This window comes from Pseudovirgaria hyperparasitica, assembly GCF_010093815.1.
Source record: "Pseudovirgaria hyperparasitica strain CBS 121739 unplaced genomic scaffold EJ05scaffold_8, whole genome shotgun sequence".
NCBI classification, from domain to species: domain Eukaryota; kingdom Fungi; phylum Ascomycota; class Dothideomycetes; order Acrospermales; family Acrospermaceae; genus Pseudovirgaria; species Pseudovirgaria hyperparasitica.
Window position 1 is genome coordinate 1296310 of NW_022985556.1, and position 20013 is coordinate 1316322.

Here is a 20013-nt window from a genome sequence, read left to right on the forward strand (position 1 = left end):
TGCTACTGTATATCAAAATCATATCACTGGTAATTCGCCTCAACATGCTTTCACTGCTAGTCCAAGCCCGTAATCGTCTCTACAATCCATCCTCTTCCGTCGTCTTCCGCGCGCTTTTCGCCGATGGAGGCCTCAAGCCCAATTCGATAAATACCTATGACCTCATACCCTCGCCCCTCTACCCAGTAGTCTCTACATAGGTAGCTATCTTAGCTATCTAGCTTGCATCAACTCCCACGTTCTACGTTTGCCCTTCCAAGACTTCAATTCGTCAGTCCTGCACTTGAACTTCTTTCCTCATATCTGGCAGCCATGGCCACTGATATTCGTACCTCGGAGCTCAAGGAGCCCGTAGATGTTGCTGAGGTTCGTCCTACTCTCGCTTGACCTCCAACGTCAAGACTGAACTTTGTACAGTACCTTTTCCGACGCCTGCACCAAGTTGGCGTGCGATCAGTACATGGTGTCCCTGGGGACTACAACCTCGTTGCATTGGACTATATCCCCAAAAATGGTCTGAAATGGGTGGGAAATGTCAACGAGTTGAATGCAGGTCCGTGCTCGATATCCTTCAATTGCATGGATGGATACTCGTCTGACCTTGGCGTTCAGGCTACGCCGCCGATGGCTATGCGCGTGTAAAAGGAATCGCTGCAATTGTTACCACCTTTGGCGTAGGAGAGCTGTCGGCCGTTAACGCACTGGCCGGTGCGTACAGCGAATATGTTCCCGTTGTCCACATAGTCGGATGTCCTTCCACTGCTGCCCAGAAAGACGGTCTTCTTCTGCACCATACTCTTGGAAATGGTGACTACTCCGTTTTTGCCAATATGTCTCGTCAAATCTCCTGCGCTGTCTCCATGCTCAATGATCCTTACGAAGCCGCAACTCTCATCGACCATGCCATACAAGAGTGTTATATTAAAAGTAGACCGGTCTACATTTCTCTCCCCTCCGACATGGTCACGAAGAAGATTGAAGGCGCAAGGCTGAACGCGCCGTTGAACCTGGACTTTCCAACCAATGATCAAGACAAGGAAAATTACGTTGTTGATGTTGTGATGAAGTACCTCGAAGCAGCTAAATCACCCTGCATCGTCGTTGATGCCTGTTCCATAAGACACCGTGCTCTTGAGGAAGTCCACAAACTCGTTGCAACATCTGGCATACCTACCTTCGTTGCTCCAATGGGAAAAGGGGCAATTGATGAGACCCTACCAAATTATGGCGGGGTGTACGCTGGTGATGGGTCGAATGAGGGCGTGCAGAACTACGTTGAAAATTCCGACCTTGTTCTCAACATTGGTGCAATAAAGTCTGACTTCAACACTGCTGGTTTCACATATCGCATGTCGCAGCTCAAGTCCATCGACTTCCATAGTTACGGTGTATACGTTCGATACTCCGAATATCCTGGAGTGCGCATGAATGGTGTTCTGAGAAAGGTGGCCGAGAAGCTCGGAAAGTTCAACGTGACAGCCCCATTCCCTAAACCAAGCAATGCAATCCCAGCAGAAGAGAAACAAGACGACTCTGGCGTAATTAGCCACGCTTGGTTGTGGCCACGTCTGGGCCAATGGCTGCGTGAGGACGATGTTATCATCACAGAAACAGGTTTGTACCCATCGGATGCCAGAGGTCACCATGATTGACGCGTATAGGCACAAGTAATTTTGGTATTTGGGAGACTAGGTTTCCAAAGAATGTCATCGCCATATCGCAGGTACTTTGGGGTAGTATTGGATATGCGACGGCAGCATGTCAAGGTGCCGCATTAGCTGCGCGAGAGACAGGCAAAAAGCGGACGATTCTGTTCACCGGTGACGGTAGCTTCCAACTCACTGCCCAAGAAGTGTCAACAATGATCCGAAATGAGTTGGACCCGATAATATTCGTGCTTTGTAACAAGGGGTACACCATCGAACGATTTATCCACGGATGGAAAGACGCGTACAATGACGTGCAAGAGTGGGATTATAAGGGCATTCCGGCGGCTTTCGGCTGTTCCCCAGAAAAGCACCAGACGTACCGAGTTAAGTCAAAGAAAGAGATTGACGACCTATTCAACGACCAGACCTTTTCTGACAGCAATAAGCTGAGATTCGTGGAGATTGTAATGGACTGGGACGATGCTCCAAGGGCCCTTAAATCAACTGCCGCTGCATCTGCTAAGAGAAATGAGGGATAGATGTAAGTATACGAATGAATGACAAACTTGACTCTGATCTTGAGCTGTTGACAACCTATGACATGGTCCCAAATCGCACAAAGAATGTACCATGCAAATCGAGTCCCTCCTGAGTGTAAGTGAACCTACCAATGCTGGGGGTTGTCTATCCACTAGCAGCCTCGAAAAATAAGTGAATCAACAATATCCGCGGCACGTGGCGCCACATGACACTGTTTATAATTACAAGCTTGTTGTCTTTGCTTGTTCATCGTCGCGTAGCATAGCCTTGACTTGCCCACGCACACCGCACCTGGTTAATCTTAAATTCGAAGAAAATTTGCTCCGTGTTTGACTTCCTCCACCTTTCGAGTTTCGTATCAACACAACGATCAGCACCAACACAGAAGTCCGATAGTTGAAGCTCGGTGAGTCTATAGATCTACAGATCCCTCACTCTGTATGACCTTTTTGCTAACTTCAAGCACCGCAACAGCAGATACCGTGATGGAGGCTAAGGACAACTCAAAAGGAGTTGTGACCGAGTCAAAGGGAAAAGAGACAGAAACAGTCGATTTGACAGAGTCTCCTCCAAGGCCTTTGTCAGAGCCAATCAAGAACTCAGTATCGGGTCCCTCAAACGTTCGCAAGTGTACAAGTCCTCACACGCGTGTTCCAGCAAAACGACGAGTTGTCGTTGACCCAGATTCCGATCATGAACATGAGCGCCGCGTTGTTCTTTATACACGTAGCCGTAGTGAAGATTCTGATGCATCCGATTATTGGCCGCCTACGACAGGTGTTCGTCAGGAAGAGACGCGACTTGAAGAAGAGCAGCTCGAGGCTGACTACGAAAGAGAGACAGCCCCAGAGCCACATAGGTCCTCAAGCAATATCGATGCTTCTTCAGCTCGTCAGTATCAGCCACCAGGACCGCAAGGTCGTGATCCGCCTCTCATCCGCGGCCTATCAATGGTAAGATCCTTCGCTCCAACCATGCCGGCACACGGAAATCGTTTGATGTCCTCGAGAATGTTTGATATGCCTGGATATGCGAGCTACCCCCAGCAACAATATCACAGTGGTGGCGCGCCTTCGCTTCAATCGTACCAGGACCAGCCACAGCCATTGATATATCCAGAGCCGATGGGTTATCCACAGCAGATGACCTATCCACAGCAGATGACCTATCCACAGCAGATGACCTATCCACAACAGATGGCCTACCCACAACAGATGGCCTACCCACAGCAGATGGCCTACCCACAACAGACCGGGTATCCACAACAGATGGGATATCCGCAGCAGATGCTTTATCCACAGCAAACGGTGTACCCACAATACACCGTCCAACCACAGGAGTTGGCACAACAGCTGCAAATGGCCCATCCACAGCACATGACCTACCCGCAATATGTCAATCCCAGGCAACTTGTCCAGCAACAGGCCATCCCAGAGCATGTTCTCCCACAGCATGTTCTCCCACAGCATGTACTTCCACAGCATGTTCTTCCACAGCAGGTTCTTCCACAGCAGGTTCTCCCAAAGCAGGACGACCAGAAACAGGACGACCAGAAGCAGGTCAGCCAGAAGCAAGTCAACCAGAAGCAGGTCAACCAGAAGCACGTCAGCCAGAAGCACGTCAGCCAGAAGCACGTCAAACAGAAGCAGGTAAAACCAAAGCAGGTCGAACAGAAGCACGTGAACCAGAAGCAGGTAAAACCAAAGCAGGTCGAACAGAATCAGGTGACTTCAAAGCCGGCCAATCCAAAGGAAGCCAATCCAAAGGAAGTCAATCCAAAGGAAGCCAGACTGAAGCAGAGCTCTCAACAGCAGGTCAACCCTCAACAGCCTAGTCCTCAACAGGTCCACCAGGCAGAGCGAAGAGTACAGAGTGACCGCCATCCTGCAACTGCAAATACAGCTCTTCCCCTAGGAAGATCAGCTCATGTAGGTACGTCGCTGGCATTGCGGCCAAAGTCAAAAAACCCATCCACTGAGTTGATTCATCCGGCAGAGCCGACATTACAACGTCCTGTCTCAGCTGTGGCTCTATCTGGTCAAGCTCTTGATTATTTTGCTTTTCCGGAAGATCCATGGGCCTCGCTCGGTCCTTCGACAAGCGGTGAGTATCCTCCAATACCGCCAAAGCCTGTTCTACGAAAAGCTACACTCGCTGCGGTTCCTGAGCAGACTCCAAACAGGATGGGCTTTTCAGGCTTCGCGCCAGAGAAAGGCAAGGATAAATCATCAGAGGACTCAGCGAGTAGTGGTGGCGTTGCAACCAGTCGCTCTAAGAAGGTCTATCATGAGCCTAAGGGCACAACCTCAGAACAGAAACTCGACTCCATTGTGCAAAGGCTTGTTGATTCCGCTTCCAAGAGAGCTGAGCGTCCGCAGGCCCCTACTCCTGTATCTGAGAAAGCCACGGCACCATATCCCGTAGCTACGAAGTCCCGCCTCCAATTCTCAACCACTCCCAAACCGGCAACGAAGATGCCCTATACGCATCTCCAATATAAGAAGGCAGCCGCCACACATGCAGTAATCGCCGCAAAGGCAGTGACCGCCGCAAAGGCAGTAGCCACCGCGTTCCCTACTTCTTCCAGCGCCTCTCTCCCTAGCTTCGACCAGCCTGCAGATACCCTTCGAAACGAGGCCCGCACGCCTGACACTTTGGCTTCAAGTTCAGCAGTACAGGCCAACATCCAGACCGACACAGCCTCAGCTGTTCGTCGCGTCCTCTCGGGACGCAAGGTTGACAAATGGCTGTACACCATGCGTCTCGCCAATTTCAACGCCTCCGGCTCGCGCTGCATCGGCCGCGAGAACGCAGACACATGTCCATGCGAGGAGTGCTGCGACTTGATCCTAGCTATCAAGGGTGACATCGAGATTTTGCTGGACCCGCCTAAGCATGTGTACGATCGTGGCCATCCCGACCCTAATGCCAGTAGTAGCAATCCTGACGGCAATCCAGATGACCATCTTGACGCTAGGGCTGAAGTCTATCTCTCGCCAACCTCCATGCGTTCCATGCTCATTCATCATTTCTCGTCACGCATGCTCGAGGGTTCATCCACTCTGATGCTCTCGCCCGACGCGCCACTCAATCGCGTGCACAGTGCCGTGCGCAGGCGTTTGGGCATCGAGGACGCCTATGTGGCGTGGTTGAACACCGGCCAGAAGTGGAAGAAGGGCCTGGCGTGGGCACCAGGTCGCAACTATCTGGAGCGTTGTCGCCGCAAGCGCACTGAGTATTTCGAGAGCGAGGTCGAGAAGAAATGAGAGGAAATGGAAGGTCGCAGTGTGAAGCGAGATGTGTTCGTCACACTCGTCAGTCAAAACACAAAAAGCTTGTTTATGTTTTCTTCCTTGCTTCCTTTTGCGGCCATTTGCTTTGCAGAATTGAGTCTTCACCGACTTGGACTATCGCGCATGTTTATTCACTTACTCACTGGCTTCAACGGCCTGGTGCGTCGAGACACTACGTCTCACATACTCACTGGCTTAACACGGCCTGGTGCGTCGAGGGCATCACATACATGTCTCCCCTGCGTTTTACTCTTTCATAATGCGGATTTCGACAATGAGATCGACCCGAAAAGCGAGCGAATGGATTTGGAGGAAAAGGAACGAAAATCAGGACAAAAAAGAAATGGTGCTTTCAGGTTGAGTTTGTTCCGGATGCGGTAATCGTCACTTTGGCTTCACTAACACACTCGTTTGCTTGGCCTAGCTGGCTTTCTTTTGTTTATGAAGACGAGGATATTGTGTCTCTGCGTTGAGATTGTGCTTTTATCATGCTCTGGAAATTGATGGACTGGGATTAATGGGATGGAATTGAAAATCGAAAAGAGAATGGTCGTAAAAGCGATAGGAAGGAAATGAAATGGAATACCAATAGCGATAGCAATAGCAATAGGAATGCAATGCGAAAAGAATTGTGCGAGAAAACTGGGGTGTCGGCTTCGTCGATGCGTGGTTCTTGCCACATTGAAGGATGAATTAGGATTTAATAAGGTGCTTTACGGGCGGGCAGAGCTAACGAGTTGAGTGTGAATATACGGTATGGCGATTACAAAAGAAGATGACCTACTTCAGATGGAGAGTGGAACGGTGTAGCAGCTCTATGGATGTGAGATCGAAAACTGGGCTAAGCCTATCAGGGAAACCGAATATCATTCTGATTCTCGTCGAGATGAGTTAGCATGCCAAGGTGGTACAGTGCAGCGCTTTTGCGGCTCATATCAAAGCCTAATTTAGCAGATGCCAGCGAGCATAATAAAGGCACGACGATTCTTTTTGCAGGTTTTTCGCATGATATTTATTCGTCACGTGCTGTATCAGGCACTTCAAAGTGTCGAAGGCTTGGCACACACGACGCACGGATGAAACTCGATGAGTAACTTCTTTTCAACGCGTCACCCAACATTTTCACTGATTATAAGCATGGCCGAAGAATCAACCAACAAGCGGAAGCTTGGTGACGGAGAGACTTCTTCTAATCGACCTTCCAAAAAGACTGCCAAACATGGCTCTTCCGTAAGCGCCTTCTCGATCTCGATCAGCTGAAGCTCGAAGTTTGGTGCAAGTTAAACACACGAAAGCTAATACTCACACGTATAGGGCAAAAAGCAGTGGCGCACTCCACAAGGGACCCAGACCCAACATGGCGCTGAGAATCACCGCATCGAGGCTGGTGACGTAGGTATCTTCGCTACCTGTAACATGAAGCAGGAGAGAAAATGCATCGCTGAGCTGAGAGACTTGTTTGATGAGGTGAGCCCTACATTTCATGCTATAGTGTTGCATGACTGCTGACAGGCGGTCTGCAGTATGCTCAGCAGATCTACAACATTCGCGACGACGAGCCTGCTGGCGATCGAGATACACCAAAAGACATCTCGGCAGAAATTGCCAACGAGCTCGAGAGGATCAAGTCAAGCAAGACCGACGGCCTGTTCACTAATATCAAATTGGATGTTGAGTGCGGTACGTGATGTAGTCTCAATATGCACTTACGCCACTGACCAGCCATAGTGGTCTTCATGAAAACACGCGAGCCAGTGGAGCCCGTATCTTTCGTGCATCAGATCTGCAAGGATGCTGCCGTCTCACACCGCAAGCAAAATCGATTCATCAAAAAGCTGATGCCCGTGACTTTGTTTGCCAAGGCCAATGAGAAAGGTCTTGACGAGATATCACAGAAAGTTCTCGCGCCACATTTTCATAGAGAAGGCGCCGCAAGCAAGAAGGTGAGATGCAATTCGTCGTTCCAAGCGAACCACCTCGTACGAGTTACGCCTAGCGAACGAAGGACTGATTCGATCTGCATCTTCGTATAGTTTGCGATCCGACCGAATTTCCGCAATCACACCGTCATGAAGAGAAACGATGTGATCAAGCGCATCGCCGCTGCTGTTGGGCCTGGCCATGCAGTTGATCTGAAGAACTACGATCTTCTGATTCTGGTGGAGGTCTACGAGGTAAGTGGTATCTGTCCACGTGTCTGTGGCGTCGCGGCCCGCAGCGTGCACTGGACTTGGCCATGACTTACGCAAGCTACAGAATGTCCTTGGAATGAGTGTGGTTGGAGCTGATTACGATCAATTGAAGCGGTATAATCTTGCTGAACTATATCAGCCGGAAGGCGAAGATGAATGAGCCTGGTAAATTGGCAATATGCCGTATCATTCTTCAAAGGGCTCTGTCATCCGACTCACACCTGCATGTTTCGAAGAGATCTCAGGCAAGGATTGGGGCTAGCTAATCGTCGGCCGAGACGAACGATGCAGCGTATCCACCTCTCCTGTGGCGTTCTCATGTCGAACCTAATGTCGGTGCGGTGTGGTGCCCAGTGCTGAATTTACAGGTTACGATCTCATGAAAGCCCATGGCGCTCAATCACTGGAGCAATGCAATGGGTGGGCTTGTAGCGATCTCAACCTCTTCAAAAGTCCTCTAACGTATTTTCGGTTCGGGATACGGTAAACCGAAAGTAAAAGCACGCCCCAGCGGTACACGTTACTTTATATTCCGTTCTATTATAGACCCAGAACAGTGGCGTATCGTGCGTAGGCGCTTTCGTCTCCATGTGTTCGGGAGCCATCCGCTGCAGACAGGGGGTGATATGTGGACTACAGGCTACCGACAATGTCTCACTACGCACGATTTAGTGACAGTCTAGCTGTAGGCGAGCTCATGAGGGCAGCCGCCGTCCATAGTGTGCGAGATTTGTTTTCACATCCGACGCACAGTAATGAGTCGGTGGCCTCGCTCAGTGATGTTACACATCATCAAATCATCATCAGCAAAATAGACTAATAAATCAGTACTTGAAGACATGGGCGATCCCAGCTCTATAGGGCTGGGATCGCGGGAGATAATCATTCATATCGCGTGGCGCATGAGCTCGATTGAACTTGGAGACTAGCCTCAGACGGCGCTTACGACATATCAGTGGTTTGATAATTCAGTATGAATCTTGCGCAGTGCAGACCGCAAGAAGCGCCAGGGCTGAAGACTTGGAGAAGCTTTACTAGACACGGGCAACTAAACGAGGTTTCATCGCATCGTGTCATCAGCCTCGCCCTATTCTCGCTTGACCCATGTCCGTGTCGGAGTGGTTGAGGGCGTCGAACGTTGGACTCTGGACGTTCCAGAAAGCAACTCCATTCACGACCGGGACTGGGAGCCGTGCAGCCAATCAGCGGCGCCCATTAACGACCGCCATTCGTTTAGCTTTCCTCCTTTGAGCCTCACAAGCGAAACTTACGGGGTCCTCTGTGGTCTCTCTCCCTTTCATCCTCCACTCCTCCACGCCGTGCTACGGTGCTACGATCCTCTGACTCTGCTACTGTGCAAATGCACAAGTCACTAAAAACACACGCTTGTCGGCCACTCGGCACTTCCATCTCTTTCAAGCTTTTGTGGGCCGCCGCCAATTATGCCACCATCGAGGCAACGCCCAGCCATGTTGTGTATTCCTGTAATGGACGCGCTCCTGCTACGCCATCTGCTTTCGTAACGCGTCAGCATGCGACGACTTCGCCAATTTGCCGAAACACTTATGCACTATAACTGTCTCCTAAGACATCTCGGCTCACAAGGCGACAAGTGAAGACTTGCTATGCCTTCTGCTCTGTAGTATCATATATCCTGGATCGACCACCATAGAATTTGTTCACCTCTGGTCCTTATCCTCCAATATCTGGCGTTTGTACAATTCCACAGACGAGTCCTTGTTATAGTCTACATACAGCCTCCCCATTTACAATATATGCGTTCTTGAACTTACCTCACGCCGATCTGCATAGCTGAAGAAAGCCCTACTTGGATGAGGCTTGGAGGTTTCAGGCGTGCTTTATAAGAGCCCTGGGCATTAGCACATCTGAATCTTGGCATCTGGAAGGCTCCCAAGGCATTGAACAAAGAGTATTATTACTATTCCCAAAGACCCCTGCGGCCTTGCATGTCGCTTCTTACCAGCATGCACCTGCCTTGCTTCGATCACCATGGAGGTTCTCCACGTACGACTATGAGCTTTGGAACGATGATGAACTCTACTCCTCCAGCGTCCAGTCGATCTCCGGATTTCCAGAGTACTCAAGAACTTCTCAGGACGATATTGCAGTCCTCGAGGATATGTCTACAGCAAGTCGAGCGTCTCAAGGGTGTGTTGAACAGGGTATATCTCGTGCGACTAGCCGATGGACGAGCTTATGTTATGAAATGCCCTCCCTATCGTTCAACACCGCTTCTGCGCCAGGAGAGACATGGCATGCAGGATGAATCACGGATACTCAAACTCATGGCGACGGCACCGGACGTTCCGATACCTCGCATCGTCCATTGTCGAGAACATGGAGGTTCTTTTGGGCCTTATCTTCTCCGAACTTTCATACCGGGAACCCGACTCACTGAAATGGCACCGTACTTGACTGCGAGTGAACGAGAGACGATCGACCGTACACTTGGACGCCATATGGAGAGGATCACATCGTCCACTGCCGGTACGTTTGGAACTTCTGCACCCGTCTTTGCAGGAGAGGGACATTCGAACTGGCAAAAGGCATTTCATCACCTACTGGAATCGACGCTACGGGACGCAGAAGATATGCTTGTGAGCGTGCCTTACGAAAGCATTCGCTCTCACTTTGAAAAGCACGGACACCTATTGAGACTCATCACGACGTCGCAGCTAGTTCCCATGCAAGCTGGCTTGCCTGAGAATGTCATTATCGACCAACACACAAAGCAAGTATCGGGCATCATAGGATTCTCTGATACGATCTGGGGAGACCCGATGATATCTCCTGTGCTCGCACAGGCTAGTCCAGCGTTCTGGAAGGGTTATGGGAAATACCCGTCCCCGTCAGAGGGTGAACGTACGCGGCAGTTGATGTGAGTTTGGTCCTGATATCGAAAGGGTTCTTACTGACTGTTATCAGGTATACGATGTACCGAGCTCTCGTCCAGATAGTGACAAACTACTACCGTCCAAGCGAAGACGATCTTGAGCTGGAAGCCCGAAGGCTGCTGACTTGGTCTTTGAATCAACTCGACGCCATATGAATGCTACACACCTTCGGCCAAAATGCACGAGGTGTATCGATATGCGAGACACTCTGAACTATCTCACAGCCGACGAAAAACACTTTCAAGTCCAAGTGATACGATATACAGACATTTGGCGCCAGTCCAAAATAACGAGCCCTAATGGCACAGAATAGATCTTTGTGACAGGGGTGCCACACACATCATATGGTCGCACGAAACTCGACACATGGATTAGAACTCATCGCAGGCTATTCAAAGAAATTTCTTATCCAACTCAACCATTTCCCGGTTTCGAGACACGATACTTACTTAATAACACGGCATGACTTATGAGGAAAAACGGACATTTGTTATTGACAGCATACATAATCATCATTTAGCGAGGAGTTGACAAGGGTTTACCAGGAGGTATGGGGTTTATGGGGAGTGCTACATCACGCACAAGGCTATTGCCACAGGGAGGTAATGCCACGGCAAAAAGTATGTCAATATCAGAAACTTTCGGTACTCGAAAAGTCGTTACTACTGCTCACCGTCTTCCCGTCTGTCTATCTGTCTACATTTCTTGCTCTCTACGCTGACGTGACTCATGCTTTGATATTTGTCCAGCCGTCACAGCAAAATACGGTCCATAGAGCCTTTCATGCATTAATCAGACCCCAGTTCACATCTCCATTACCGTCTGAAACTCCACCCCTCCCCCTCCCCACAACTGTCCCCAGTCCCAACGCTCACCTCCCCTCATAAAAACACCAAACACCAACACCGAATCCCCAAACCCTGGCCATCCCCTCCTTCCATTCATGCACTCACTCGCCCACTCATCCACTCACTAAACACACTATAATATCACGCAAAATCCATCCATCCCTCCAGCCACCCACAACAAAACAACACAACACACCATACACCAAAACCCCCCGGAAGTAGTCACAATTAGCGAAATCAGACATGCTTACACATACTCTCCATGGCACCGTGGTCCGGCCTTGTATGTATGTATGGTACGCGCGGCCAGAGAGCGGGGTTCAAGCTTGGATTGGCGGGATTTTAGGTGAAGATTTGGTGGATTTGGGAATTTCGTGGATGGGCGGTGTGAGATTGGGGGTCGTGGTGTGGTGTGGTTTGGTGCGGAGGGTGTTGATTGATTGGTCGGTTTGGGTTTGTGTCAATGGGCGAGTGGTATGGTGGGGAGTGATGCATTTTTAGGGAATGTCCGTGTATGTATGTATGTGCGTTTAATGTACGTTTATGTATGTATATGCATGTGTATGTGTATGTACATGCAAGTGGAGCAAACACAGCCTTGGCGAGGCTGAGGTGTGTGGTCACCGAGCTAGACAGGGCAGGGTTTATCTTTTTTATTTTTTCCAAAAAAAGAAGTATCACAACTTATATAATTTCTAGTATGCGATATAGATTAGGGTTTTTCAAATCTGTGTTTTACTTGGAGGTGTTATGGATAAGATAAGAATTGCTATGCGGACGTAAGTTCGGAGGATAAGGAGTGGAGAGTGGTATTTTGTTTGTTTGTTTGTTTGTTTATTGCTTGGCGCGACATTCTACTCTGCCTGAGAAAGAGGGTGAGAGAAGAATGCACTATCTCCAAGACACGCAACTATAAACGAACATATCCCGTACCATTGCCCTCCTCCAGCTACTAGGAAAATAATCCAAGCATCGTTAACACCGTCTAAATGTTGCGATAGATGGATGGAAGGATGAGTCTAGTCTAGTGTATTAAGGACGAAGCTAGGCATCATGCATGGACCGGGTGAAGCGAGAATGTCGCTTGTCCGGCAGCGCTAAGGAACGGACGCTACGACGGAGATGGTGAAAGCAGCGAGTGGAAGCGAGGATGGAAGGATACGGGGCGTGGAAGGAGTTCTAGTTTGCGATGGGATTCATGGTGTGTGAGGCGGGTGGGGGCTGGCGGGAACTGTGGGAATGGATGGATTGCCTGCGGCTGACGATGAGTGGACGGTGCGGCGAGTACGTCTTGTCTATGCTCAGAAATTAAGACCATCTAAGGAGATCAGAGAATGTGAGACTGGTGGATGTTTGTGATAGCGAGTGATACTGACAACTAGCTAGCTACCTGTAGGCCCGCAAGAACTGCAAGACACCCAGTCCGCCAACATCGGTATTGTCTCTATCCTGCGAATCCTCCTCTGGCCATCTTTTTTGCCCGTTGCTCCCGTCGACTATGATTCGCGCGGGACGACTTATTTGCCTCTTTCCTTGCACGATTCTGCTGTGCTCCTCCTCGTTGTCCATCGCTTCTCGTGGACGCTTCTGAGCCTCCTTGCGGTCCGCCTCGACCACCTCGTCCGCGGCCACGCCCGCCCCTGAAGCCGCCTCTTCCACCTCGGGTACGGTCACTGGCATGCCGTCCGTCAGAATCGTCAGTTTCCTCTGTCTTTGTCCATGACTGCGGCGTGAGATCACGCTGCTGACCGGTGAATGATGTGTACTTTGCCTCAAGTTTCTTTATTTTACGGGGATCGCGTGCGAGCATGACAGCCCAACCTTCGATTGACTCGTCTGTCATGTTAGTAGAGATTCGCAGCCCGTCTCTCTCCTTGCTTCGTCGTGTCAATGCATCGCGGCTGAAGACTTGGGGGGTGCTCGTGTAGGCCTTGAAAAGAACTTCCTCGTTGCCAGAGTCTGCTTCCTCGGCGCCGGGCTCGACGGTGCCACCGACATCTTCGGCATCGTAAGTGTCGTCCCGCTCGTCGTCGTCGGAGTCGAATGCTGCGAGCGCAGAAATGATGGCGGCTTTGTTGGGCGCACTTTCGCGGTTCGAGAGGAGGTCGTCGGCGGTGCCTTTGTCTTTGCGGCCGAAGTGCAGTTTGGATACGTCGACGGCAAGCCGGTCGAATTCATCATCGTCATAAATGTTGCGACGTACGGGTATCGTCGGTTCCGGGGCCGGTGGCGTGGAGCGAGGTGCGAGGTCTGATTTTTGTAACTGTGTTGCAATATCATTCCTATAATAGCTGTTACTCTGATGCGAATTTGGCAGGGCGCATGAAACATACAATTCCTCTGTCCTGTCGGCAGACTTAAGATGAGCCGGCAGGGACTCCTCCAATAGGTGTGCTATAACTTCCTCTACGTTTTCATTGTACTCATTCAGAAGCTTCGCAACGAATCCTGTTCCAAGGTCGGGGAAAAGGTCCTGGATCTGTGTTATGAGACTCATTCGATGCATGTGCATCTCAGAAGTTGAGGGTTCTTCTCGGGATTTTCCCTTGTCGACCTTAGGCTTTGGACGTCTCCTTGGTCTACGTAGACTTGGCTGTTGGAATACCGACAATGACGCAGCAGTATTCCGTGCTCTAGTAGCTTCTGATGAAGTTTGCTTCCCCATAACATGAATGAATGCAGTATTGGTCACCAAATTAACTAGAAGCGTGTTCGCGGTCTTACTCGCCTTTTGAGCAGCTTCAGTGTGCGTCCTTAGGCTGTAAAGATGATCTGACAGAATAGAGAAGTTTGGCTTGCTGCTATGGAGTAGTCCTGAGAGTCCTAGGTACAATGTGACGACTAGACAGGGCCGGGTGTCCAATGAAGCCTTGTCGTATGCCGAAGTGAGAGCATCAACGAAGTCTGAACCGACCATGAAGAATGCTGCAGCATCTGGCGATGCCCGGAACAAGTGAATGATTCTCCTCATATCCGGCCCGGCAGCTTCAGGTCTCTCGGACTCGAGTTTCGTGATTAGGATACTCTTGATCTTATGCAAAGACATCTCCATACTTGGGCCATGTCTTTCGAAGAAGCTCTTTAGCAGGGTTCTGAGGCTCTCACTGTGAGGGTAGGCGTGCGACAAGTCTGCAAAGAATTCCCAATGCATCAATGTAGGTGACACTTGGCTGCCAAATATTCTATGTACCAATAAGAATGCACTCTTCTTCAATTGGTAAATGCTGTCGTTATTCAATCGTGTCTCACTACTTCCCAATGACGCTGATTCTCGAAAGAACGATAGCAAATACATATCCAGAATGCCTGGTGACGTTGCAACTCTGGCAAAGCTCTCATCTGGAAGCCGCAGATATAGCTCTGATAGAGATGCCCAGGCCTTTATACAGGCTTCCCATTCTGGAGGGGCAAGCTCCAAACGAAGCTTCACCGATGGAACTGGTGCGAGCGGCGGGAGAGACATAATATTTGGCGTAGTAGAGTACCAAGGAGATTTAAGAGCAATGTCATGCCAGAACGTTTGTATTCATTGCGAACCCCGGAAACAGTGATGGAGACATGTATCATGGAGTCACCGCGTCAAGAATAAAGCGGTAACCGTATTCGGCAGGCTATTATCTCGCCTGAGGCATAAATACTAGCCACACTCTGACTAGCGCTGCCAAGATTACACTCGTACTCCCCACATCGCTTGCGAAATTCGAAACTACATTGAACTGCTCCTACAACAACCGCAAAAAAACTACCGGTCATCACGTAACAGTGATCAGAACAGATCCGAGTCGTGACTGGAACATATAATGTTAGTCTATCTCTTCAACCCTCACGTTTCTAGCATTTGCGACACGTCGATCTAACATTTCCATAGCCGCCAAAATGTCATACGAGAAGCCTTCCAAGGGCGGCGATTTCGAAGCCCCCAAGATCCATAAGATCCGCATCACCCTTACCTCGCGCAAGGTCAACTCGCTTGAGAAAGTCTGCCAGGAGCTCATCGAACGCGCAAAGACGAAGGACCTCCGCGTCAAGGGCCCAGTCCGCCTTCCTACCAAGAAGCTCAAGATCACGACCCGTAAGACTCCTAACGGTGAGGGTTCCAAGACCTGGGACACCTTCGAGATGAGAATTCACAAGCGCCTGATTGAGTACGTCTTTCTTATCGCACTCCAAACCTGGCAAATACTGACATAGATTTTCAGTCTTAACGCACCCACCGAAGTCGTAAAGCAGATCATCATCAACATCGAAGCTGGTGTCGAAGTTGAGGTCACTATCGCTGCTTAGACGGGGTCATGCGAGGATCTGTTGGAGGTCCGAAAAGAGGATTATCTAGTTCAAGTAGGACAATCTCAATGGCATCGGATACATCATAAACATCTGCAAGTGAAGTAAAATGGTTATTGGCCTGCTAATATGAAATTCGACATGCTTCTCAAAGATATGGACGTAAGCATGTATATGTTATGTGACATAGCAAGTCGCTCGGCTTACTACGACCTTGGACGAAAACTTAACAAAGCGTACCTGAGACTTACAATTGCCACAACAACGACTTTTCACATTACAGCTACGACAAGGACGCCATTCAGCGCCAATAAATATTCGGTTTTTGCGCTCCAGGTAGCCAAGGGATATATGCAACGATTCACGTTGGAAAGTCTCCCGCGCCTGAGATGATCACTCTTGTCTTGGGCCCAAAATCTGTAGAGCGTTCCGGACAAGAAACCCTAATTCTGACTTCGACGGCATACATAAGCCACGCAAGACTGACCCAACGACGACTACCTCTGGAGACCTTTGAGGCATATATGATACGTACCTAGCGGTGTCCTGGATTCATCGGAGTATTAACTCTGAAAGCGTTCTTTCAAAAGCTGCTCAGGACTTCGATTTTGGAGAAGATATCGTTTGGGATTGATCAGAGGAAAAGTTATCATGTTGTCCAAGCAGCCACTACGCATATGGCTATGGAAATACCAGAGAGTTCTCACTCATTCAAGATCATGAATTAGTACCTGCTTAAAATAGACTGGGTTCAACCGCGTTTCATTTGGAGCGCACCGTTAATATTGGCGCCTCAAGCATATCGGCTTTTGGTGTCTATCCAGAAGGCGAACTTACGTAAGGATCGCTTTTATCGCCACATTCGTACTAGCTTCGGTATTTGATCTGCCCCCTACGAGAATGTCATCAATGCGCCATCCTGAAGCTTGTATGTCGGCGTCTTTAGGAGTTCATCTACAGATGGATGATCACAAAAGATCCATAATACAGATAGGTACGATCGTACTGTCTGTCAAAAGCCGGATTAACAATCGACTGTTGTGATCTTATTAGTTGGTATATAACGAAACATTTGGTACACGTGGAAGACCTATATAAGCCGTCGCACGACTCCAACATAAACCACTATCAAATACTTGATACCTGAAAACACACAAGGCTCCTCACCTTCATAACAACTCAAAACCCAATCATCAAACATGACAGTCACTCAAATCATTCAGTTCCCAGCACACGATGCAGCCGCCACGCTCCAAGCTATCAACAAAGCTGCACCTGAGGATGTCATTCAAGGCACTCTGATCCAAGATAAAAGCACCGCGCAAGCGATTGTCGAATGGCAAGGCACAAGCGATGAGATCGCACCCGATGTCCCATCCTCAAGCAGCTTCCGCATCGACCTCGCCCGCCCAGCCCTCGGCCCTAAAGGCCCTGCTACAGCTCCAGTAGTCGAATATGTTCATACCTTCTTCCCAGTCTCAAAGGTCACGCCAGAGTTCAAGAAGAAAATCGAAGACGACTTTGTAAGGTTCAATGAACTGTTCCTCATGATCGGCTTGGTAGGCGAGATGGGATGCACCATGGGCTGGTCGGTCGACGAGGTGAACTATGCAGGGATTGAGGGTGAGAAAGCAGTAGGGTTCGTCGTTATTAGGGGTTGGGATACGATGGCGAATTTTGAGAAGGTTATGAGCTTGGACAAAACTCGGGAAGTGTTGTCGATTCTGTTTGGATGGGGAGCACCGTATAAGATGGTAAGAATCACTTATTGTCCGAACTATTGATTTACTAACGAAAATAGTGGCACGTTGCGAGAGAGGATGGTGCTAGAGGCTCACTTTGAACTCGAATTGGGTTTCTGAGCTTATACAGTGCGTTGTCATCACATCAGATATACATGTCTTGATACATTTATGTAGTCAACGAATCAATAATTACTCTGATTGAATATACTGAGAGCTATAACCCTGAATCGAATCATCCAAATAGCATCAAAAATCAAACCCCCAACCCCCAAGGACGCTTATTACTTACTTCAAATTCGCAAGCAGTGGCGAATCGGCCTTTACAAACACAGCATTCCCTGGCTGAAGCGTCGCAACTGAAATATGCGGCCACGTGAGGCCTCCAAAGTTCAGCGATACATTCTGAGAATACTGGATTTGTGTATACGATAGTTTGACGGTAGTGTTGTGAGACACATTTCTCTTGAGCTCGACAAGGAACTTAGGAGTAGAGACCTTGTCGACACGCGAAGCCTCCGAGGAGAGTAATTTCTTCGTGGGATGCGCTGCGTAATGGCCCTCAGGGATGACGACATCAACCAACACAGTGGAAATCCAGTATGTGACTTTCATGCTAGCGCCATGGGCGTTGGGAGCGGGCAGCGGATTTCCGGGTGGACCTTGCAGAAATGCGATGTTGGCAGTTCCGCCACCAGGAAGTGCATTGGTACCTTCTGTGGATAATTCAAATCTTATGTGTTCCTTAACCTGTTTCTTAGAGCTGTTCGTATTTGCGATCCTGAGTACTTCGTTGGGATTTTGAAAGATGGCTTGTGTGAGTGCGCCAGACTCGTTGAACTTGGTGAAGTCTTGTGGAATACGTAGCTGAGTTGGCTCGAATTTGAGGTTAGCAAATGCGGTGACTTGGCTGTCTGGATTGCCTATCGTGAAGGGAATGATCGACACAGTTCCAAAATCTGGAGCTCCTTGTACCGGGGGTCCTGTAGGCTCAATGCCCTGAGCGTTAATGGTAGTACCATGAGGAATAGATCCCATGCGAGAGATGGTTCCCGTTGGTACATCAGGGTTCACGGTCTGTGGCGTTCGGACGAAAAGACCTTGCTCGAAGTGGATGGGAATGGGAGTTGGTAGATCTGCTTTGCCTGTATCTTTGTTGAGCCTGTCGGAGATCTGCTGTGTGTAAGGAACAGCCTTGAGATTGAGGTCTGGTTGTCCAGCAAAGCCACGGTTTGGTACGTCACCAATGTCTTGTAGGAAGGTCTGCTTCTCCGTGGTGAGGTTAAATTCGAGGATGTTATCCGTAAGACCTGATCCACTGGTGTTAGGACGAAATATCATATTCATTCCAGTACCCTGGAATGTCCCAACGAACTTCGATAGTATGCCCAGAGAGCCCTCTACCAGAGGATTGACTGGGAGTGGCTCAATGACAGGTCCAGGGGCTATAGGAACTTGAGGGGCCTCTCTCGCTCTCGCGACGGTAATATCATCTACTTGACGAATCTTGAACGAGTCTGCTATTGTCAGGCTATTCGTTGGACCTTGCACCTCCACAGAGGGAGGCGATCCGCTCGTTGGTGTAACGGTAGTCTCAACGCTCATGGTGATAGTAGAACTGAAAGGTGTTATAATGTAGGTAGATGAAGCAACAATCAAAACAACTTGTGAAATAAAGTCTATGGCAATTATAGATGGAGGATGATAACATAGGAAAGGGTGGTATATATAATGCTCGGGCTCTCTCTTATAGGTAACTCTGTTCAGCCTCTCCAATGGGGGCTGAGATCCTAGACTGTCAGGCTTCCGAGTCATAGGAGGCCGTAAATGATCTATCAACCAGTGCACGCCGTACCAATGCCATCTCTGGCCAGGTATGGATTCCTCGTGATGCCAGCCTACACAGTCAGCGCGATACTGGAATGAAACTTTTGACCAATGGGAGTGGAGTCGAATCAGCTTGGTAAGAATTTCCATCGACTGCCGCTGGATCGAGAACAGTCTTGTGAGCGTTATACGACGCTGAAATACGTGTTTCAGTCGAGGCGTTCAATCCTATATAAATATGAAGCGTGCACGGCAAAATGACGTGATGTTTGTGGTCTACCAGCAGACTTCGGCATATACAATCGGATACAATCCGAGGGCCTAGATTAGGATTATATGATTAGTCACCCTAAAAGTACGGATTAAGCTTAGAATCTACGCTAAGGGATTAAGATTACTTATATTAAATTAAATTAAGTATATAATAATTACCTAAATAGGAAGGAGATAGGGAGACCAAGAGATAAATATATCTATTAGAATGGTATATATAGTCGCTTATATACGACTTTAAGTTAAAATCCGAGGAAATAGCTAAAATCTAAGACTTTTTAACTAAATCCACGTCTACTAAGTAGAGTCGATTACCATATAGAACGGAAAAGTATATTATTAGCCTTACGACTTAGATAGACTATAAATTAATAAGTCCTTTATCTATCTATAACTTTAAGTAGAGTACTAGCTAAACTATTATAGAATAAAGCTTTACTCGGTAAGTAG

The 20013-nt window shown here is 48.9% G+C and overlaps 9 protein-coding genes across 9 annotated transcripts; 7 read left to right on the forward strand and 2 right to left on the reverse strand.

Moving 5' to 3' along the window:
- The first annotated feature begins 204 nt into the window (after window positions 1-204).
- On the forward strand, window positions 205-2523 carry EJ05DRAFT_476456 (pyruvate decarboxylase). Its single transcript, XM_033744037.1, has 4 exons — window positions 205-366; window positions 418-553; window positions 613-1614; window positions 1662-2523. Exons 1-4 carry the CDS (start codon window positions 313-315, stop codon window positions 2186-2188), a joined length of 1719 nt encoding a protein of 572 aa, XP_033600648.1. The 5' UTR covers window positions 205-312; the 3' UTR covers window positions 2189-2523.
- On the forward strand, window positions 2193-5726 carry EJ05DRAFT_380609 (uncharacterized protein). The gene is made up of 2 exons (XM_033741225.1): window positions 2193-2595; window positions 2664-5726. The coding sequence occupies exon 2, from the start codon at window positions 2675-2677 to the stop codon at window positions 5453-5455; it is 2781 nt and encodes a 926-aa protein (XP_033600649.1). The 5' UTR covers window positions 2193-2595; window positions 2664-2674; the 3' UTR covers window positions 5456-5726.
- Window positions 5261-5930, forward strand: EJ05DRAFT_380637 (uncharacterized protein). The gene has a single exon (XM_033741226.1). It carries the CDS (start codon window positions 5462-5464, stop codon window positions 5861-5863), a length of 402 nt encoding a protein of 133 aa, XP_033600650.1. The 5' UTR covers window positions 5261-5461; the 3' UTR covers window positions 5864-5930.
- Window positions 5931-6579: 649 nt separating this feature from the next.
- EJ05DRAFT_380651 (uncharacterized protein) lies at window positions 6580-8079 on the forward strand. Its single transcript, XM_033741227.1, has 6 exons — window positions 6580-6712; window positions 6797-6949; window positions 7006-7162; window positions 7211-7425; window positions 7516-7656; window positions 7739-8079. The coding sequence occupies exons 1-6, from the start codon at window positions 6620-6622 to the stop codon at window positions 7832-7834; spliced, it is 855 nt and encodes a 284-aa protein (XP_033600651.1). The 5' UTR covers window positions 6580-6619; the 3' UTR covers window positions 7835-8079.
- A 1646-nt stretch (window positions 8080-9725) lies between these two features.
- On the forward strand, window positions 9726-10744 carry EJ05DRAFT_439483 (uncharacterized protein; the record flags this gene model as incomplete). Its single annotated transcript, XM_033741878.1, has 2 exons — window positions 9726-10573; window positions 10621-10744. 2 exons carry the CDS (start codon window positions 9726-9728, stop codon window positions 10742-10744), a joined length of 972 nt encoding a protein of 323 aa, XP_033600652.1.
- Window positions 10745-12781: 2037 nt separating this feature from the next.
- EJ05DRAFT_476463 (uncharacterized protein) lies at window positions 12782-14997 on the reverse strand. The gene is made up of 2 exons (XM_033744038.1): window positions 13771-14997; window positions 12782-13719 (listed from the first exon to the last, which is right to left on the reverse strand). Exons 1-2 carry the CDS (start codon window positions 14898-14900, stop codon window positions 12882-12884), a joined length of 1968 nt encoding a protein of 655 aa, XP_033600653.1. The 5' UTR covers window positions 14901-14997; the 3' UTR covers window positions 12782-12881.
- Window positions 14998-15313: 316 nt separating this feature from the next.
- EJ05DRAFT_439431 (putative 40S ribosomal protein S20) lies at window positions 15314-15721 on the forward strand (the record flags this gene model as incomplete). Its single annotated transcript, XM_033741875.1, has 2 exons — window positions 15314-15582; window positions 15637-15721. 2 exons carry the CDS (start codon window positions 15314-15316, stop codon window positions 15719-15721), a joined length of 354 nt encoding a protein of 117 aa, XP_033600654.1.
- A 1199-nt stretch (window positions 15722-16920) lies between these two features.
- Window positions 16921-17564, forward strand: EJ05DRAFT_486254 (uncharacterized protein; the record flags this gene model as incomplete). The annotated part of the gene is made up of 2 exons (XM_033745515.1): window positions 16921-17475; window positions 17523-17564. The coding sequence occupies 2 exons, from the start codon at window positions 16921-16923 to the stop codon at window positions 17562-17564; spliced, it is 597 nt and encodes a 198-aa protein (XP_033600655.1).
- Window positions 17565-17751: 187 nt separating this feature from the next.
- EJ05DRAFT_439322 (uncharacterized protein) lies at window positions 17752-19068 on the reverse strand (the record flags this gene model as incomplete). Its single annotated transcript, XM_033741867.1, has 1 exon — window positions 17752-19068. The coding sequence occupies one exon, from the start codon at window positions 19066-19068 to the stop codon at window positions 17752-17754; it is 1317 nt and encodes a 438-aa protein (XP_033600656.1).
- Window positions 19069-20013: the final 945 nt, after the last annotated feature.

Coding starts and splice junctions, on each gene's coding strand:
- EJ05DRAFT_380637 (XM_033741226.1), top strand. CDS start 5,462: ATGGAAGGTCGCAGTGTGAAGCGAGATGTGTTCGTCACACTCGTCAGT.
- EJ05DRAFT_476463 (XM_033744038.1), bottom strand. CDS start 14,900: ATGTCTCTCCCGCCGCTCGCACCAGTTCCATCGGTGAAGCTTCGTTTG. Junction 13,720..13,770: donor GCCGACAGGACAGAGGAATT/GTATGTTTCATG, acceptor CAGCTATTATAG/GAATGATATTGCAACACAGT.
- EJ05DRAFT_476456 (XM_033744037.1), top strand. CDS start 313: ATGGCCACTGATATTCGTACCTCGGAGCTCAAGGAGCCCGTAGATGTT. Junction 554..612: donor TGTCAACGAGTTGAATGCAG/GTCCGTGCTCGA, acceptor CTTGGCGTTCAG/GCTACGCCGCCGATGGCTAT. Junction 1,615..1,661: donor TGTTATCATCACAGAAACAG/GTTTGTACCCAT, acceptor TGACGCGTATAG/GCACAAGTAATTTTGGTATT.
- EJ05DRAFT_380609 (XM_033741225.1), top strand. CDS start 2,675: ATGGAGGCTAAGGACAACTCAAAAGGAGTTGTGACCGAGTCAAAGGGA.
- EJ05DRAFT_380651 (XM_033741227.1), top strand. CDS start 6,620: ATGGCCGAAGAATCAACCAACAAGCGGAAGCTTGGTGACGGAGAGACT. Junction 7,163..7,210: donor CAAATTGGATGTTGAGTGCG/GTACGTGATGTA, acceptor GACCAGCCATAG/TGGTCTTCATGAAAACACGC. Junction 7,426..7,515: donor AAGGCGCCGCAAGCAAGAAG/GTGAGATGCAAT, acceptor ATCTTCGTATAG/TTTGCGATCCGACCGAATTT.